The sequence below is a fragment of the Podarcis melisellensis genome (assembly GCF_964234715.1).
Source record: "Podarcis melisellensis genome assembly, chromosome: 4".
In the NCBI taxonomy this organism is placed as follows: Eukaryota; Metazoa; Chordata; class Lepidosauria; order Squamata; family Lacertidae; genus Podarcis; species Podarcis melisellensis.
Genome location: NC_138531.1, coordinates 48,083,023 through 48,104,649, shown reverse-complemented (window position 1 = coordinate 48,104,649; position 21,627 = coordinate 48,083,023). Strand labels below are relative to the sequence as shown.

Sequence of the window (21,627 nt, the reverse complement as noted above, 5' to 3'; positions counted from 1 at the left end):
AGGAAGCAAGTGACAGTGAGGACAGGAAAATGTCAGAGGCTGATGAAGCTCTCATAAATAGATCAATAAAATAGATTTCAAAGATTTTCTCAGTACTGAGAGAAGCAGAGTAATACACAAGGGTGGGGCTGATTACATTGGCTTAAAAGCTATAGCGGACATGCCCCCTATTAAATGCATACTATGTTTTATTCTTATTGGATTACCTTATATGTCTCATGGTTCAGTGTCTCCACAATGACACTATCACCTGAGTGATCAATGTGGATTACAGGCCTCTCCAGTTTCACAGTGCCTTTGAGTAGTGCCATTATCTTCTCTGTTATCTGTCCAGAACCCCCAACAAACTTCCTCTCCTGGGAACACCAGCACCATCAGAGAAATAAGATAACAATGTTTTTGGTTGTTTTTTTTAAATGGTGTAGTCCATCTTTATTTAAGCTTGAGAGAAAAAGGCATTGAAAGCTGAATTTCCCAAGTAATCAAAATCAGCAAACATCTTCAACATGTGCTTGACCTGGCTGACTACTAGCATCAGCCCTGAACCAGAAACATATCTGGACAAAAGCACATTAGCTCTCTTCTATGGGATATGGTATCTCTAATACATTTAGTATAATTATGAAAGAGGTAATCATAGACAGTATTTTGCTATCATTTCTAGGTCAGAAGAATTCACAATTAATACAAGCACAGGGAAAGCATAAAGCTTCCAACTTATGAAATATTGCTTTTACTGGGGACAGCAGAGCTCCCGACAAAGTTTTCCTTGAAATATTGTCTCTTTATTACTTTCATGTTCTCAGAAATTATACAAACTATTTTATAAATTCTGCTCTAATTGAGGGACCTTCCCAAAGACCCTTGTGATTAAGTCAGGCAATAAGTAGTACTGTACTTTGGGTGCATGTTTATTAAACTAGAGACTCTGGGCAGGAGGTGGTGGTGATGAGATACAGAATTCTTAAGAACACAGTAACTGGCTAGTAACCATAGAAACGAAACTGGATCACTATCACAATAGCACAGTAAAGCCTCCATAGTATGGGGTGTGTGAATGTGGAAGAGAAAATAATATTATGGGGTGTGTGAATGTGGGAAAGAAAATAATATTAATCTAATTTCAACATGAGTCTAAATGTTCAAAATAGCATGGTCTTCTGTTTGTTTATTCCAGCACATTGAGTTCTTGTCAAATGCTCTTTCTCCGTCAGTTAGAGAAGATGCAACAGCACATTTTTCTCACAAGGAAGAATCCATGTATGATTTCACATACCTGCCCTCCATTGGTTACAGAAAATATCCTGGTTGTTCCTCCACACAGCTTCACATACCACAGGAACCAGAGAGCAGAGACCATGTGTGACTCCGAAGTGACGTTGATATCAACAAAGAGTGTAGCAAAATCCCTAGTGGTTCTTTATACAATGAAGAGGTAGAGACAACAAAGATTGAGAGCTATTGATATTAATTTGCGATTATCAACAGTACTTTTCTCTACAATTTTTTATTTCTTCTTATTAGGAGACCAAACAAAGATTCTATTTAATTGGCCTTCTTGGTAGTTCTGTCACCCTCGGAAGCTTGAGGGTTGGCAGTGTGAGATATGAGTAGCCCATAAACTGTGGAATTCCAACCAAACAGAGGTGCGCCTCCAGCAACATCATTATTTGGCTTTTATCACACATTGGAGATGCACTAATTTATCCAGGGCTTTGATAACTGAATAGTATTATTGTGGCCCACCTGAAAATTGTAAATTAATGTAATGGTTTTAAAATATTATTTTTGATGGTTGGTTTTCATTTGTTTTAAACTCTATTGTTTCTGCCATTATAACCTGCCCTGGGTCCTTATGGTGAAGGATAGGTAAGAAATCTAATAAATAATAATAGAAGAGAGAGAAGTGTTTTCTTAATCTGATGAGGAAAGATCATTTGAATGAGCGACAGCTCCTCCTTTGTTCATTAATTTTGTACTGCTATTGATTTGTTCACAATTTATTGCCTTTATTACGTTCCTAGATGTTATCACTTTCCACTAAAAATAAATTGTCCAAAATCTCTGTTAATTGCAAAGACCTTAAAACTGCAGATAGCATATTAATATTGGTCTAGACCAGAATTGACCAGCTGATGATCTGAGGTAGCTCCCAACTAGGCTGTTAGTCTACAAAAGCAATATGTATGTACAAATTCTGTGGATTCAACGGACTGTAGCCTTATTTATTCAATGGTTGCAGTCAAAGATTAATATTTGCTTTGGGGAAAACTGTATTTCATATTTAGTGGTGATGTTTGCTCTGCCCTCCAAGGGAGCCTCATTAAGCTCATCATTTATGTAGTTGAAAAGGTTTTCAGCATCTCTTTTGAACCCTCAGTCCTGGTGTGTGTGGGGGGGCATGGCATGGCTGGGGCGTCATGGCTTCTTGTCTGGACAGGTTTGGGCTGGAGTGAGGCCAGGAGCATGCAGCAGCAGCACTGTCACAAATCCAGCAGCTCTGCCAGTGCAACCATGTAGTCCCAACCTCACCATGGCCCTGCCAAGATAAGCAGCAATGACGTCAATGGCAGGAGGGTGGCTTTGCCCCACCACATGCAGTGCAGATACGCCTCATTGTGAGGAGTCTTCCCCTGAAGTCCACCAAAGTTCTCCCTATTCCTGTCTCTCAATGCCTGCATACATTGAGACGTGGGGAAACAAGTGGAACTACCTATTAGACTGTGGGGAATGGTAATGGGTACTATAATACCATATCCCAAAGCCCCTCCTTTCACCTTCAGAATCAGGAACGTGTTTTCTATACATCTTCCACTATTCATGTTTATTATTCATTGACGCAATGAATGCACTTTAAAAAACCAGAGTTTATGGAAGTGATGGGGAAAGCACTGAAACGTGTGAGATGGACCAAAGTTTACTGGGAAGAAGTGTGAACACCCTGAAAACAAATCAGAATGACTTCTCATTGTTGTATAACTGCCCGCCAAAGAAATCAGAATGAATGCTCAGTAAATACTAGGTATTGTCTAACCTGTGCATAAGCTTTGCACAAGCAAATCAGGATGGATGCCTAAGGTCAATCTGTCAAGCATGTTCCGCACTTTAAGTATATTCTACATTTTTTACTTTCTGCTCCCAAATGTATTTCTCTAGCCACACTGTATATGTGTGATTGGTTCTTCTATGACTAGAGGAGAGAGGCAACATGAATAAGGCTTTGATGTATGTAGCCTGAATATGGCACGCAGCAAGCAAAGAAGCAAGTATCACATTAAGGTAAACTTTCAAAATGAATCAAATCACCTACTTGGTCCAGCAGTGTTTGTCAATGAATTCCTTCATTGTCATTTTGTCCCATTCTGCAGCATGTGGTGCATCCCAGGGAGCATCAGCTGGAATCTGAAGACCAGAGGTGGGATGTGGGGAAATAAGTCACTCTTCTTACTCGCCAGACTACATACATCACAGTTAAAAGTGAACTTCCATCCATGCACCGAAAGAACCCCAACACTATGTCTGTTTTATTTTTCCCTTCTTTGCTGCTGTCGCAAAAAACTATCAGGTGGAGGGAAAGAAGAAAAATTGGCTTGGACAAACTATACACCACTAACTCTGCTTCTGGGCAAAATAGAGTGAAGCTGGGCTGGGTCACATCCAACAGAGCCAGCAAAGCTGAACACACAAGAGATTTCCACTATCTGTATTTCATTATTAGGATAGTGCTGTAAAGGCAGGTCTGTGCCTCTGGCACAATTTATTTTCCTGAAGTAAAACACACTTGGCTGTTAATCATGCCAGATGACACCAACTCATTTAGCCAATGCATTTCACAATTGAAGATTTCAATGTCTACACAATGATTATACAGTATAAAGAACTCTCTTTGATTCTTGATGGATTCTTACTGAATGCTATCTTCATGTAGCCCTAATATGAGCTTTTAGAAATATTGCAGATAATGATACATAGTATCCCTTCATTGTTTCTAGCATACCTCTTTTCCCAGTTCATCCATTGTCCTCCAAAAATTGTTAAAATCGAGATATATGATAGGATTCCACACTGGAGGAAATGCACCACGGAATGGATAGGATTTTCCCTGAAACAAATAAATATATGGAACAATGGATTTGTTTCCTGGCATGGATCTGAGGTCTCCATAGCAGCCATATCAGTTACAATCCACAAACAAAATTGGAAATAAACACCATAAACACCAAGTATAGAAAAAGATGGATTTTTCTGAAGACATCAGCCAATAAGCAAAGCTAGTTAAGGTAGCTTTCATACACAGAAGATTCCAAAATGTAATGTCCATTTCCGGGGTGCGGGTGTGTGGAATTAAACTTTCTACATGTTGTTACACCACAGTCAAAATCAAAGGAAATGTATTCCTTTTAGTGAGAATATAATATTCAAATATAAGCCAGACCGATCCCAAAACAAACCCTTTACACTACATACAGATTAATCAATAAATATTTAACAGGATGCAAATATTGCTGCATCATATGTCATTTATGTGATTTCATGAATATTCTTAAGTGAATGCCACCCTTCTTACTTTAGGACTATAGGGATCAGGACCACAAGGGCGTGAAAGGGTTACGGTCTGCTATTTTCTTTTGCTGACTGCATGAATGCTCTCGTGTCTTGTGAGAAGAACATAATTTTTTGCTGCTGAATCTACTGCCAATTGATTTAATTTTGTGTCCCCAAGTTGTGATATGGGCGTGTGTGTCCAGAATGTCAGCAAAATGCATTGCAAAATCTGGGTTGAGGCTATGGCAAGAAAAAGCTTCGTTCTGATTTGCACGCATGTTTGAGTAAACCCTTTACATTCATGCCATGTAGCTCATCAGATCGAAACTGCTCTTGAAACGGCTCTAAAAAGCAACATTTAAAAGTGTGCTCTATATAATCCATCTGCACAGGTTAGCAGAACGTTTCAAATATTCATAAAGCATCAGCTAACAACCCCATTTATCCACTCCAACAAACTGAAATCAAAGAACACATAATAAATGCAATAAACAAAGCTCAAGTTCATTGTCCAACTGCCTCAGAAATAAAGGTTAATGATTACTGTGGGATGAGTATTCTGACCTCTAGGTATTGCAGAAACAAAATCTCCTGCAGAGTTTCTTCTTCTTCTCTTTCTCCAGCTGTTCTCACCATTCTGCTTTTGCAAACTGTACTCAGTTTGGTCTTTAGGACAGACACCCAAAATTGAAAACTTCATCTCCTAAGCAAATAGAATTGCTTTCTTATACTACAGAGACCTGCCCCACCCATCCTGCCAATTGCTAAACCTCAGTAGAGAAGCAGGCTAGCATGCACAAATTAGGGCTTTGCCTATTAATTCCATGTCCCGTGTTTCCCTGGATGCCATAAAAACCACTGTGGTGAGGCAGAGCAACAAAGTCACCCTCCTGACAGCAGGGTCACTATAACACTGGTCTCAGGAGGGTGGATCTGATAAGGTACATAGGGAGCTGCCTTATACAGAGTCTGACTATTGCTCTATTTAGCTCTGCACTGTCCTCACAGCTTAGCAGCATCTCTCTAGGATTACAGGCAGGGAGAATTCCCAGCCCTACCTGCAGATTCCGAGGATTAAACCTGGAACCTTCTGCATGCAAGGCAGATGCTGCAACACTGAACTCCCTTCTAGATCTCTGCTCCCCTATTGCATGGATGTGAAACGCAGTGTTTGAATAGGCACCAAAACTACTGTTGTAGCTAAATAAACATAGTGTAAGGAAACCAAATAAGAAAACTGCAGAAGACTTTTGGGCACTTAATCCTGTGTTGCTGCTCAGAGTGGCAGGGAGATAAATGTGAGTGGCAGTGCTCTAATGCAAGTTTTTATCCAAAGTAACACAGATAATCCAATTGGATTTACAGAAGCATGAGAAAACTTGTCCAGTTATCACAGCCAAGTAGGAAACGTCCTAACCCTTTCTTAGCTCATAATCACAAGATACACACCTTCTGGGAATGGAGGAACATGACCATTCCCATATCACTCAAGAGGGAGGGGGGGAAACATCATCAATCAAGAAAGCAATTTCTCTTCCACAGTTAGAAATAAACATTTTGCTGTATCTTCTAAGTCCTCTGCATTCAGATTTAAAACTCAACAGTGAACTTGTGCTTAAACCAGTGACTGGAATTATGGTCTGAAGGTTGAGAATAGCATGTAACGTAACCAAGGTGGCATGACAGAAGTTATTTTTTATTGCATGCAATTTTGGCTATCACACTTTATTGCTTTATTATTTTTTAATGACATTTGAGCTTCCAAAAACTTGTTTTTGTCTACAGTGTATTGGGGGGTGGGGAGATCACGCCTTGTAACTATGGAAACCCATGATTGTTTATTCAGATGTAAGTCCCACCGTGTCCTGTTGAACACACTCGCAGCAAAGGATGCATAGATATGCAAGTGCAGGATTTTGTTCGGTTCTTCTCTATCCAGTAACTGATTTTCAAGAATACAATGTGTATATAAGGAAACAAGAATTAAACTGACACACTCTTTCTCCCAACCCCAAACCCTCCTACTTTTAGGTGACTAGTTACAGCCCTATTATTTCAGTGGCTGTTTGGAGGAGTGAGAACCTGGATTTCTGCTGCTATTAGTAATTGTCATTTAATTATTCAATTTTTTTTTAAAGATTGTGTTTTATGGAATGAAGAGACAGTTCCTCCACAGAAAGCATTTCCACTGATAAGCATTCTCTTTAATTTCTAAAACCAAGATGGGACATTTTTGCTTTGTTGGAAACACGAGAACTCATAGCACTAAAATCTGTGGTTGTCCAAAGAAGCTGAATGCTGGAGGATTCAGAACAGACAAAAGGAAATATTTCTTTACACAGAGCAAAGTTGAACTATGCAATTTGCTACAGCAGGAGGCAGTAATGGTGAACAACTTAGATGGCTTTAAAGGAGGATTAAACCAGGCATAGGCAAATTCAGCCCTCCAGATGTTTTGGGACTACAACTCCCATCATCCCTAGCTAACGGGACCAGTGGTCAGGGATGATGGGAGTTGAAGTCCCAAAACATCTGGAGGGCCGAGTTTGCCTATGCCTGGATTAAACAAATGCATGGAGGTTTTATAGAGGTAAAGGCTACCAGTGGCAGCTAGTCAGGATGGCTATGCCCTGCCTCTATGGTTGGAGGCATTCTGCTTCTGAATGCTTGTTGTTGGAAGGCACAAGAGGGGAAAGTGCTCTTGCACTTGGATCCTACTTGCAGGCTTCCCATTGCCATCTGGTTGGCTACTGTGAGAACAGGAAACTGGACTAGATGGGCCACTGGCAGGACACAGCAAGTTTGTCTTATGTTCTTATGAGTGTTTTCGAGTTTGGGGTTTTTTTTGTTGGAGGGCAATAAAAAAATTGTTCTGCAAATCTTCAGGTTCCTGAATCTATTAAGTCCTGATCAATTGTCTTCACTCAGCAGTGCTTCATGGATCATCCATGTGATCCATTACAGTGGTACCTCGGGTTACAGACGCTTCAGGTTACAGACTCTGCTAACCCAGAAATAGTACCTTGGGTTAAGAACTTTGCTTCAGGATGAGAACAGAAATCGCGTGGCAGCGGTGCGGTGGCAGCAGGAGGCCCCATTAGCTAAAGTGGTACCTCAGGTGAAGAACAGTTTCAGGTTAAGAACGGACCTCCGGAACGAATTAAGTTCTTAACCCAAGGTACCACTGTATTAGAAAAAGAATGCATAAGAAACATTTCCACTCAACTGTCAATAAACAAACAGAAAAGAGATCTATGTCCTTCATATTACAATGCATCAAATGTTTTCCTGTGCACACTGCTGCCAAAAGGAGATGTAGAAAATGTAATTCTTACATTTGTATGCAGGATAACTCTCTCCTTTACATTTACTTTGTATGTTTCTATGCCAAGCTCTTTAGCCAGGCGCAGAATTCGGTTCTGGGTAGGTCCCACGTAGGCTCCACCAACATCTACATAGTTTACTTGCTTGTTCTGTCAAAAGAGGAAAAAATGCAGGAATAACAGAACCTACTGAATGTTCCACACTGGAAGAACCAGGAAGTGCTTATGTTTCATAGCAGCAAACAAAGATCCACCTCAGAATTAGGCCTAATTCACACATGCAAACTTAGAACCACAGTTATGTGTTCTACACAACTTTGTGATTAAGCACAACCTTTAGCAGAATTGGCACCCTCTTTCAAGAATGTCATATGCTACATTTACATAAAATATGGTTATTGGCTACTTGTTTCTTACCCTAACTGTGAAAGTCCGTCCTCCAACTCTGTCACGAGCCTCTAAAACCACAACATTAACTCCAGATTCAGACAACAACTTAGCTGCCGACAGACCTAAAACAAAGACAAAACAGTATTTTATTTTATTTCCTCTACCATTAAAAAGTACTGGGTTGTCTCCAACAAAGTTGCTCCTTTCATGCAAGGACCTCCTCTCCTCCCTGTCCTCTCAAGCCTCCTGCATCTTCTCCAGAGGGTCAGGGAAACCCCAGTAGAGGTTTGGGGAGTGGGGTGCATGGAGGGAGGGGGAGTAGGAGGGGAGGAGAAGTTTCTTGAATAAGTGCAAACAGAACAACTCTTTGAGGTGGAGACAGTAATGACCTTTAAACACATCTTAGAATCCTTTATGTTTACCCAAACTTTCCTGGACTCAGTTAATTTTTAATTTTAATTTTCCATTTTATACACTACTCAGTTTGATTTGTGACATACAGTAGCATTCAGTTTGTATGTCATTTTAATCTGGTTTTTAGGAATTTTATGAAATGTTGAATGTTAATGTTTTTATTGAAACCACTTAGATATAGATAGATATAGATACACACACACACACCTCCTAAGAAGTAAGTCCCATTGAATTTACTTAAACTAAGTAAGTGTATATAAGACTGCAGTCATAGTTATGTCCCACTGAAGTCCATGGTGTTTGTTACAGAGCAGGTATTCTAGGATTGTGCTGCAAGATGCCCAAAGGGAAGCAATCTGGATTGTCCCTGGAAAATGGAAATCAACCTGGCAGAATGATGTACCCTTACAGTACTTTCATTTCCATAAAATGTGGAAAAAGAAAAGGCTGCTACCTATGAACCCAGGAGGGTTATTTTCCAATTCCCAGGTCATTTGTGGTTTGGGAACACCTGTTGCTGAGCTCCCAGCTTGCCTTTTGGGGTTTAGATTAAGGAAGGAAAAAAACCCAAAAGACCGCCATCCCCTGGCCACCTCGTAACACACACACACTGCAGTTGTGGATGATGAACCTAAGATGGTTGACCTAATGATGCCGGGCAAAATTATTGAACAGTTCATTTGATCGGGAGGTGAGAAACAAATTAAATGAACTCTTTTGGGGTAATCTCAAAGTGAAATAAATTGTTTTGCCTGCAGTTAAATTTAAATTCTAGCAATTATTTCTAAATTTGTACCTACAAATAAAATCTGGCAAATGCACATTTAATGCAAATTTCTGCCCTACTCTCCCCCCCCCCTTTTATGGTGCATATTCTCCCTTTGGGCAATGTGCAAATGGACACCCTCGAACTGGGTTTAATTTTTCCCCCTTTTTAAATGTATAACTGCATGTGGATAGAGCTAAGTAACACAAAGAACCCCTCAAAATACAAAAACCTTCTTAAATACAAAAATGGCTGGATATGCAAAGTGTTAACTAGCCATATATTAGCTAGGAATATACTATGAGTGAGGAGGAAGTACACAAATTTAATATGTGCAGGTCTCAGTGCTCCCAACAATCTGAGGAAGGAAATAGGTGTACTGCCAGTCTTATATGTAATCCAGCAATTGGCTCTCTGTACTATCAGCTAGCACAGAGGAGGGAAGGAAAAGCTCTTTGGAGCCCCATATGTCTAGTCTCAAGGCTTAGCATCACAAACCTAGAAAGGACCTCAGGCTCATGTGACACAGTGCAGTCTTACAACAACCCAGAGTTCTAAACAGGAAAACCGAGCAAGCAATTTTGGAATTTTATCCTTATGCCACTTATTTTCCTCTGTTCCAGAATCTCACTAGTTCTTGGAGACTCCAAGTAGTAAGACACTACTTTGCCTTTTCCATGGAGAACAAAGACTCCAACTTTGAAGGGGAGGGGAGCAAGCTACACATGAGAAACAGGTGCATGTGATGTTTCTTTAAAATCAAAAAGCAGCTTCAGGAGTGGATGAGCAGGAAGAGAGGAGGATGGGGCTTTATCCTTTCCCCGCCAGCTCTTTTTCTGTTTCCAAATTAATTTGCCTGCCACAGTGTTTCTCTTTTGCAGAGTTCCAAGTATTCCAATGCAGCTGGACACAGCAGGTGACAACCATGTAGAGTCTGGCTACAGAGAGAGGTGCATTTTACCATTACCCCTCCCAGTAGTGGCCAGTGGGGCTGTGCAACTGGGGTTGCACTGCTCTCCTGGCTTCCCAATGCTGCACATTGCTGTAGACCACCAAGAGGGGGAGAGAAGGCAAGCACTGCACTGAATACAACCCCTTCTTCTTTCAACATGACTTTTTAGCACAGATAGTTCTCAGTCTGCAACTGTGTTGGAATTTTAGATGCTTTAATTGTGTGTTTGGCACCCTGGGTAACTTCAGGAGGAACGGCGGGATTGGATTCCTTCCTTCCTTCCTTCCTTCCTTCCTTCCTTCCTTCCTTCCTTCCTTCCTTCCTTCCTTCCTTCCTTCCTTCCTTCACCAGCAGTGGTGAACAGTACTCAGCTGTATCCCTCATGTCTTCCAAACAAAGTCCTAGTTTCAGAAACCTTCATGCCATTACAATTTATTATAGACCTTGGCATTTTCTGACAAAATTAAGCCTTTCCACCCAAAAGTCACAACAAAACATTACTATCACAAATTTGACTTATTCGCAAGCTCCTAGCAAAGTAGAGTCTGCTTATTATTTGGTCAGGGTAAAAAAGTCATAGCCACTTGAACAGTTTGCCCAGGCGTTTCCATAGCAACTCAACTCAAGCTTGGAGGTGCTACAAAAAGGGGGGGGGACCTGCATCCCAGTTTGATTCTACAGTGCATTTGAAGACACTAAACTGCAACTGCCACATTCAGCACCAGAACTGACCTACTTTTAGAAAAAGCCCTCAATCTCATTGCATCCAAACACAGATGCACAGCGATATATATACAATTTGTGCTATGATCCAGTATGATAAAAAGGTAAATAAACCAATGTCAGGCTAAAGATTACAAGCCAGTTCTTCCCAGCTGCCCCCAAATTTAGCTAAAAGTCAAAACAAAACATCAGCAAAATTCTACAAGAGCTGCTTGTTCTCATCACCAACAAATCCTAAGTGTGTGAAGAACCGTGAGTGCTAAGTAGAAACTATCCATTTGGCTGCAGACCAGAATATGGTCTGTAGCAACCCCATTCACATTAAATTGACTTCTCTTGTGTAAACAAGCTATAGACTGAGGGCTTTATCTTAGCATTACTTTTAAAAAACATGTGTAAACTGTTAGTTAACTGCATTCCATTTGCAAGGCTCCCTACTGGAACCAACTCAACAGATCCAAACATGTGAAACTTGGGCTGTTGTTGCAATACTCCTCACAATAACTATTTAATATGTGCAGGTATCTCTCAGCTAGAAATTGTTCTAAATGTATTTATTTATGTCAAAGCCTGTAGAGATGTAGCAAGGTGCAAGTCGACAAGAAGGAAGTCAAAACACTTATTCATATATGATGTGCATGGGACACTAACCGAAAGGCGTGCATAATATACATTGAAACATCATGTAGCACTCCTCTCCACCAGCTCTGGGGGGAGAGGATTAACCCACCAAGGACTGTGTTGGCTGCTGGGGCTCCCACTGTGCAGGTGGGAGGAGACTCAGAGCCGTGGGGAGGCAAGCTGCACCTGGTCAGGCCTTAGGGGCTAGGGTGCTAGCAGTGCCTCCTTCTTCTTGTGGTCAGCTTAGGGATGCTGAGCATGCCCTGACCCTGGGCCTGTGGAGAGGGAAGGAGGGGTAGGGTGCCTGGCCCCTCCATGTGTCGGGGCTGTTGGAGCATGCATGCACATCCTCCCTTCCACCCGCCGAGCCGCCTCCGCCTCCCTGGAATCGAGCAGCATATAGATTTTGTTAAATAAATAAAATCAATGGTTACTTCTAAGAAAGGAGGAAGGTGGTTTATATGATTTTCCTGTGTAGTTCTTTACTAATTAAGCAAGATTTTTTTTAAACTGCTAAAGTAATGAACAGCTAAAGAAATAAGTCACGAATATGAGCTTTATGCTAGAATGATAACACAAGCATCCTCCATGAGATTATGGTTATCGTGGTGCATTAAAAAAAAGTTATTGGCCTATTAGAGCAGTCACCTTGCTAGTTAACACTGAACAGTAAGCACAGAAAATCCCTTTATGGTCTTGTCTTTGCATTTTATTTGTGCATTTATTTCCCAACATTTCTCCTTTCTTATTCACTGTCCACATCAGTTAGTGGTAAATAAGGCTAATTATCGATGTATCTTTATTACATTAGAGCTCCACCATAATGATGCACTTTTGCCATGATTTACTTTCACTGCTTCCTCGATGGGGAATCTAATTATTCTTACACACAACTGAGAAATGAAATCTGGCAATGGCCCATCTTAACTTCAGCTCTCATTAGTCAAACAGGAATCTCTGTGCCAAGTAAAATGTGGAGCTGCCAATATGGGCCAGATAATACTTTTAAAATCCCCCCAGGGATAAACTTTCCTGCCCATTCTTCCCTTTTCCAATATGCAGTTGTGTTTTAATGGTATTTTGTTAGAGCAGCTTACTGAAATGCATGGCCTAGACTTGTTTTTCCAATGCATCTTTAGGTAGCCACCAATAGTCAAAATCCCTTTCTTTTTAGGATTATACCGGACCATAGGACGCACCAGACCATAGGAGGGGGAGAACAGGGGAAAAAAATTTCTTGTTCTCCCCCTCTAAAACAAGGTGCGTTCAAGGTGCATTCACCCGAGCTTGTGGGACTGGTGGTGGGGAGAAGCGCTGCTTTCCCCCACCGCCAGCCTTAAAGATCCCTATAACCTTTGCGCGCAGCCATCCCCAAGCTAGAAGAGCGAGACAGAGCCCTCCGTCTCGCTGTTCTGGCTTGGGAACAGCCTTCCTTTGCGCACAGCCATCCCCAAGCTAGAAGAGCGAGATGGAGCCCTCCGTCTCGCTGTTCTGGCTTGGGAAGAGCCTTGATACCCTCTCCAGGGCAGCAGGGTGAAGGCACCCTGCTGCCCTGGAGAGGCTTTGCGCACAGCTGTCCCCAAGCTAGAAGAGCGAGACGGAGCCCTCCGTCTCGCTGTTCTGGCTTGGGAACAGCCTTGCTAGCCTCTCCAGGGCAGCGGGGTGCCTTCATCCCGCTGCCCTGGAGAGGCTTTGCCGCGTAGGCACCCCCAAGCTCGAACAGCAAGACGGAGCGCTCCACAGCGCTCCGTCTCCCTGTTCTGCCTTTGGGCTTAGCTGCGCAGCCTGCATTCACTCTATAGGATGCACACACATTTCCCCTCAATTTTTGGAGGGGAAAAAGTGCGTCCTATAGAGTGAAAAATACGGTAATTCCCAGTGATAAACCAGTCATGAGGATGAACAGACACTGTGGATAGCCCAAAGACCATAGGCAGCATGTTTATCACACAAAAGTAATTGCATAGTAAATAAAGTTGTTGGTATTCTATCAAGATGACTTTGATATTGTGGGAAATTGCAGTCAAACATAGCAATGCATGAGAGCTAGCTAGTGTATAAGGGGTATGTTCTGTTCCTAAACTAGGTCACTTTCCCTTACCTCCATGAGGAAGAAAATGAAGCTTCTTCCCCTTCCTTCCTTCCTTCCTTCCTTCCTTCCTTCCTTCCTTCCTTCCTTCCTTCCTCTCTCTCTCTCTTTCTCTCCCTCCACCGCCCTCCCACATGGCTATGCTTTCTCCCAAGCTTAGAGCAAATGTTTGGAACTATAGTCTGTATTTTCTACCCCAGAGTATTTTTCCTGTCTGCAAAGCATATATGATATTTGCAGATGCTGTCATTGCAGAATTCACAAAGCACACCTATATTTTCTGTTTTCATATATTTGAAAACTAGTTAAAATCATGATTTAGCTGGATGAGCAATTCTATGAAATGGAATAGGATTCAGTTTTTTTCTTCTCAACTACTTGGTCATGTTTGATAGATAAAGATGATAGGAAGCACTTTCATTTCCCACTGCTACCAGCAAATTTGAGAAGCCACTTTTCTTGGCAACATGTTTTTGATGTTCCAAGCAACAAACCACTTACTACTATATTCAGAGTCCTCTGTACTAAATGAGATGATGCTTATTATGAACATAGCTTAGTTTCCTATGTCTTAAATTTACTTAGAGATATACCTGACTGCAGGGTTCTTTTTGATGTTGCTTACATACTTCCATTATAACCCCTAGAACAAATACAAGATCACAGAATCCTGACCATGATTAAAGCAGCCCACAAATGCATTCAGATCCTTCTTCTCCAATATTATTCAGGGAAGTGGCCTGTATTAACTTCCTCTGTACTTTGATCTGCTATATAACATTTGACTCAAGCTGATGCTGCAGGATCAGAACTAGGAAAAATTATTGAAACATTTCCCAGTATTCACCTCCATTTTATTTGTACTGTGGAAATAATCAATACCACCACCCAACTCAAGTTGGGATACATGAATGATAGGAATACTATCATCCAATATCCCATCAGAGATCAATACAAGTTCCCAGTTGATGCATTTTATTAAGATCTGTGGTTAGTGGCCAATGTTATGAGGTCAGAAGTACCTAGTTCAGATTTCACCTCAGTCATGAATTGGTCTTAGGCAAGCCACACATCTTCGCTCTTAGTTCACCTCCCCCATCTGTAATATAGAGTTACTAACAATAGCCAAGTTTGCTGTAAGGGTTTCCAGTAATAAGGATATGAGTGGCCAAAACACTTTATTTTCAAAAAGCAAAATATAAATGTATGTATTTTAATAAATAAATAGGCAGCACCTATTTCCTGGTGCTTATCCCTGGTATTTTTTTTTGTTTTATTTGTATATTTTTATGGAGATTCCTTGTGTTGTTGTTGTTTTTTAAAAAACAACCCTAATTAGCATGCATAGGTTTTACACATTTTGTGATTTTTAAACTTTTTTGGGTTCTCTCACCCAAGGGTACTTGCCCCAAACTTGGATCTTGGCATCCAGGGAATTCTCCTTTCTATATGCATTTATTTTCCCTTGCACCAACACAAACTAGCACACAAAATACATGAATAAAATGTACAGCAGGCAGATAAGAACTCTCGGAAATATGTAATGCTTGGAGAGAAGGGGTTTTTTACTATTATTAATTAAGCACCTCAGCTGGTTCTCTTAACGGGATGTATGGGGATGCTGGAGGGAGTGGGTGAGATGGCTCTGCACCCCATGTAGTGGAAAGGACAATTAAGACAAAGCTTTTTTGGTCCTGGCCCCTAACAAATCTGGAACTCCCTTCTGATGGATGAATGTTCAAAAGTGATTTGAAATACTCATCTCCAGGTTCATGGGGAGGGTCATGTGAAATGTGCTTAGAGACTGAGATGTTAGATTGTAAGTCTTCACGGCTGGGGCCATCTTTGGTACTGTGTGTCTCAAGACCTTCATCAGTTCACTGAACTTATAATTGCTGCCATAAAAATACAGCATAGAGTAATAATGAAATTATGGGACATAAATGACAAAGAAGGCTGAATTCTTATCCCAAGGCCAAACTACAGGCTAGGCTGAAAGATGCATGATTAGCTGATTCCCAAGCTTTTTTTTTTTTAATAAAAAAAAGTCAGCCATGGAAGAGCAGAGGTACTAATCTGATTGGAGATAAATAGAAAGGGCTTGAGGTATTTAACCCATGCCCCTGAACTGATCTTCCAATTTATATCACATACACATGGCATTTGCTCTGTCTTGAATAAAAATTCAGACATGAAAATAAGGGACTTATATTTCTCCCCCATCCCCCTACACCCCCCCCAGCATGGAGCAATATTAACCTGGAAAAGGCACCACTTCCTGATCAAATTAGCATTCCTGATCAAATTAGCATTCCCTGCTCCCCCAGCTGCATTTAACAAAACAACAGATCTCCCATTATAACATGGAACTTGGACCTCACCCTGCTTCAAAACAGGTTACTTCTAATTCTAATAAAGCATTGCTCTGCTGCTGTAAGATACCAACATCAACAGGATGGGATATTGTACTTTTTGTTTGCACATCCTGCCTTATTCTATCCAGATGAATGGGTGTGACATTGCTGATGTAGGTGTGGAACTTCACTCAACTAGATTGGGTGGGGGTCGCGGGAATGGCAAGCACCATGTGGGGGAGGAAGCCAAAAATCAAATAATAAGCCAAGCGCTTATACAGTTGTACCTCGAGTTACATACGCTTCAGGTTACAGACTCCGCTAACCCAGAAATAGTACCTCGAGTTAAGAACTTTGCTTCAGGATGAGAACGGAAATTGTGCTCCAGCGGCGCAGCAGCAGCAGGAGGCCCCATTAACTAAAGTGGTGCTTCAGGTTAAGAACAGTTTCAGGTTAAGAACGGACCTCCAGAACAAATTAAGTACTTAACCCGAGGTACCACTGTACTTAACCCAAGGTACCACTGCACTCTCTTTAGAAGAGGATTAAACAGATTCATGGAGGATAAAGCTACTAGCCACAATGGCTATGTTCTACCTCCACTGCCTCGGAATACAAGTTGCTGGGAATAACAGCTTTGGAGGGTACTGTTGCACTCAGCTCCTACTTGTGGGCTTCCCATGGGCTGGCCACTTTGAGAACAGGATGATGGACTTAGATGGGCCACTGGCCTGATCTAACAGGCCCCCTTTTATGTTCATTTAAGTGTGGTTGCCTATTACCATCCATGAGATTTGCATGCTAAATTTCTCAGATGAAGTGGACTGGGACTCCAGGTTGTTCAAAGTTATGCTCTGTAAACCCTACAGCCTTAAAACCTGTTGTTTTGGGGCTGGCTGTAGCTATTCATTTGGACTATGTAGAAAGCACCTTCTTAGGGTGCTTAGAGGCACCACCTTTATTCTTACTCCACATGAGATCTGGGCCCTGAAAACAAATTCAGCAGCCATGTTCTAGCTACAAATAAGCACCACTCCCACTGTTATTTAATAAGAGACCTCTGTCCTTTAATTTAGAATAATAATGCTGCTCTCAGTCTGAAGGGCTCTGTCTGATTTTTGGTAGCTTCCTGAGATAGAGGCTTGGAGAGAGGTCAATCAAAGGTTTTCCACATGCTCTCGCTGTGGCAAGCATCCAAGAAAGCAATATGATACAGCCAACTGCTACTGAAAAACAGGAACAAGGCTGGCACTATGCGTGTTTGCTCCCTTAGCTAACACATCCTTTCTTTTCTAATCTGAAGCATTGGAAGAAAAAAAGTGAAACAGCTAAATAAAGGAAGCTTTGCACCCCTATGCTAGGAAGACTTCCTCAAAAGCACCCCCTCCCTTCAAAATTCAAAAGGCACTTACTTCTGAGGCAAGTGTGTGCAAGAGTGTAGCCTAATTGTGCATGCAAACTCTGAAGTAAGTTCAGAAGAAATTCAGTAGGGCGTACTTCCTGGTATTTGTACACAGACTCATGGCCTTCCTTATTCTGTTTATATACTACTTTCCTATAGATGTGTTTTGTGATCTTAATTTTACAATTCCAGGCTGTAGCAAAGGCTCCTCCTCCTATGTATATGTATATTATTTGCTTTGAAAACGCCCATGTTGCCATTCTGTAAAAACACTACATAGGGTCTGAATGGCATGGGCGTTCACTTTGGGACAACATTCGTTTTTGAACATCCTTGAAAATGTAATACAAGAGCTGGATTATATTTCTGCAAGTGCAGGCTTGTTAAACAGGACAGAACTGTTAGCGCCTGCAGGGAGCATGTCTCTTTGTTATAAGGCAAGTAAGTGGGTTATAGTTCTTCCATTGTTATATTTCTAGCACACGAGTGATTCTCAAAAAAAGACGCCATGTGTTTGAAGTGTCCAAGGGAATTAATTTTAATGTAACACACAGTAGCTGGGGAGCACATATTGTGCAACAGGGGTAAGCACTGTGCTTTCAAACAACCTGTTAACTGAGCATCCATCCAGACTTGTTTGCATGGGAATTAGATGATACCAGCTATTTAAAGAGCATTGATTCTGATTTGTTCAATGGCTGTGTCAAAACAAGTGCTACCTCACACTTTCCAGTGCATTTTCCTGTAAGTTTCCTTAATGCACGTGTCTAGTCTAGTCTAGTGTATGTGTTTTGCACAAGACCTGCCAATCAACTATAACTGTACTGCCAAACTGAGTGGGACGTACTTCTGAGAGTAGGCACATGTAGGATTGCCCACAAAAATGCCAACCCCCTTGGGTGAGATATAAGTATTCCATATCAGTGTCTGCCTCAGGTCAGGTGCGAAAAGAAACAGAAGAGGAACTGAACAGGTGCCAGCAGCTTTCCTGGGAGCAACGCTGCAAGTCAACAGTTTTGGTAATTTGTGTGTATGTATTTTAAAGGGGCGGCTCAATGTATTGCTTTCGTTATCCGTCAGTGAAGGCTTTTAAACACACACACACAATGGATCACAGCATCTCATCGTGAGAAAGTCTTCCCTAGCACCTGCTCAGGTCCTGCCCTCTCCTCTTTGGCGAAAGCCTTCCTCTCACTGCTGCTATGATCAGTCTGGGTGCAAAGCGCGCTGGGCGGGGATGGGCAGAGCAAGCTCCTGGATTCAAAGCAGACCAGAGTAAAGCCGATCGCGGCGGGACAAGAAACGAACCAACGAAACACTGCGAAAACGAAACCCCCTTGCACTCTCTCGGCTCGCAAGAACTTCCATCTCGCGGTGCAGTCGCCAAACTGCCTGACAAAACCCCTGTGGCTCCTCCGGACCCCGAGCCCCAAGGGAGTGGGGGGCGCGCGGCGTGACCAGCCTTCTGACCCCGAGCAGAAGCCGGCTCCGTCCGCGACAGGCAGCCAGCGCCGAGCCTCGGGGGGCCCTGGGCAGACTTCACAGGGGGCGGGGCCAGAGTCCCTGTCCGCCGGGGGCCAGGCGCCTCCGGAGCCTCCGCCACCAAGTTCCTCTCACGAGCTCGCCTCACCCCGGACGCCTTTCCCGGCGGGGCCACCACTGTCCCCAACGCGCCCAGCCGGTCTCCCGCGACCCTTTCCCCGCCCTCGCCTCCCGCAGCACCGCCAGGCCGGTTTCCTCACAAGGGTCACCCGGGCGGGCAAAGAGCGGGGAAGCTCACCCACCTGAGATGCCCGCGCCGACCACCACCACGTCGCAGTCGAGGCTCATGGCTGCTGCTGCTGCTGCTGCTGTGCCCTTCGCAGCTCCGGGCGCCGCCAGCCTCCTCGCGCGCCTCCCGTCCTGTCAGCGCCGCGCCCGCGCCGGGCTTCTCCACTCGGGCAAAGCGGCCACGGCGGCAGCCCTGGGAACTTCCCAGCTGGGTCTCCCTCTATGACGCCCCGCCCCCTCGCCGGCGCCGCCAATCAGGGCAGAAGGTTGGTGCCCAAGGGGAGGGCGCGGGGAAGGGGGCGGGGCGTTGCGCTGCTCTTGGCCAGACAGGCCCTTCTCGGGAAAGGAAGAGGGCGAAGTCCCCAAACTGGCGAGATCAGCCCAGCCTCTGTACACTAGTGGGCAAAATCGTAGAATGCTTTTGGAGAAAGTGTATTTCTGAGGTCTGATGGCTCCTAACACCCCTTTTTTATTATTAATAATAACACACTGAGAAATGCCCTCCTTATTTATGTTGTAATAAATAATCGTTCATAAAAGTTATTGCATTACATTGTTCATTAAATTATCTTTCCATTAATATATAATTTTATGGTATTACTAAAAAGAAAAGAAAAAAGTGGTGTTATGAGTCATCACAGCCAAAACAAGATGCTTGGCTCTCTTAACACTCCTATTTCTGGTTATTTGGCTATATCTTTTGATAGAATACAGATAATGGAACAAACCTTGTTGCATTACATTCTTTATTGAATTATCTTTCCACTGATATATAAGTTTATGGTATTACTCCATAAAATTATATATCAGTGGTATATAATTGGTAGGCAGGTCAAGGAGCGCCCACACCAACTATTCTTATTATCATAGGATCATAGGGTTGGGCGGGACCACAAGGGTCATCTAGTCCAACCCCCTGCAATGCAGGAATCTTTTGCTGTTGGCTGTCAGAATATCAGTCCTTTGAATCGGATCAGCTTTTCAGAGGCCCACCTATTTTTCTTTAAAGCATGATCTCCTTATCTTTCGAAGGCCATCGTTTGCAACATCAATGAGATATTGATAACCGTTTTCCTTTGCAAGATTTATTATGATGTGATGATTTACTTTTAAGTATGTTCAAAGTTCTTTTGCAGAGTGAGAAGTAAGGCCAAGCTCAAACTGCTAGTAAATGCCACAAATAGATAAGCAACTTGATGAGAACTGACAGAATCAGCTTTATTCTACCTATCATAAAAAGTGGCGCTGTACTTCCCCCCCTTTTATGGGTTCAAATGCTCATTCAATATTGGCAAAGTGACTGTGGTGAAGCAAAGCAAGAATATACCCTCTGTGCAATCAGGAGACAGGTGTAAAATGAATGCCTGAGTTCACATAATATATTGACAGTTGTTAAATACATAATCAGAGAACCAAAGAACCATAGAGCTGGAACAACTGTAGATGCCAATAACATCATTTCAGAGCAAGTTAACCATGGAAAGGTGTTGAGAGCCCAAGAGTATGAGGACAATAGTATGTCACTGAGCCCACCCACTCCCTCAATAATGTAGCTATGTTTGCAACATTTACACTTGTATTTATGTATACTGGTTTATATTTTAACTGTATCAGTTAATAATAGTTTCAAATTCTGCAACAGTGTTAGACGGGGAACTTTGTACTGTCAGCAGCATCACTGTGATGTTGTCACGGAGTTCTTCTCAATTTTGGATGTTTTAGAAGGACTTGTGTCTACATTTTTGCTTGTTTTGCATCCTCCAAATGCTACCTGTGCAACCTAGGTACACAGAATTTATATTTGTGGTGGGTTGTTTTTTGGGGGGTTGTATAACAATATATACTTTGATTGCATCACTTCATAGTAGTTGCTAAATGAGCAACATTGTTAGATGTGAATGTTATAGCAGCTGCATGGCAAGCAGAATTTGAAAAGGTTTGTGTATCTCTATGATCAGCCTTGGTTGTTAATTATTATCTGATGAGATTCTCAAAAAAATGAAGGTTGCCTCCAACCTTAGCTTAGAAAACCACATGCTAAAAATAACCACGGCTTGCATTCCGGCCAAAGTTATACGGCCAAAGTTCTGTCAGTGCAAGGATTTTCCTTTGTCAAGAGAAACTTCGCCCCTCTCCTCCCCTTGTGTGCCCTCTAAATATGCCCTGGGGTTTCCCCAACCCTCCAGAGCAGATTTGGGAATGGGGTACATGGGGAGGGGGATTCCCATTGTGCTAGTGGGAATCCTTGTACTGGCTTCTACTAATGCAACGGTAAGCT

General features: G+C 42.4%; 1 protein-coding gene across 1 annotated transcript in view; it reads right to left on the bottom strand.

The window, feature by feature from the left end:
* Positions 1-19,533, bottom strand: part of MAOA (monoamine oxidase A) — a 28,873-nt gene extending 9,340 nt beyond the window's left edge. The window contains exons 1-8 of the mRNA XM_081908992.1: positions 19,483-19,533; positions 19,364-19,448; positions 8,286-8,380; positions 7,881-8,018; positions 3,998-4,102; positions 3,311-3,402; positions 1,277-1,418; positions 207-356 (exon numbers count right to left, since the gene is read on the bottom strand). Coding sequence (XP_081765118.1) covers positions 207-356; positions 1,277-1,418; positions 3,311-3,402; positions 3,998-4,102; positions 7,881-8,018; positions 8,286-8,380; positions 19,364-19,409 — 768 coding nt within the window. The 5' untranslated portion in view covers positions 19,410-19,448; positions 19,483-19,533. The remainder of the gene's footprint in view (positions 1-206; positions 357-1,276; positions 1,419-3,310; positions 3,403-3,997; positions 4,103-7,880; positions 8,019-8,285; positions 8,381-19,363; positions 19,449-19,482) is intronic.
* Between the last annotated feature and the right edge of the window lie 2,094 nt (positions 19,534-21,627).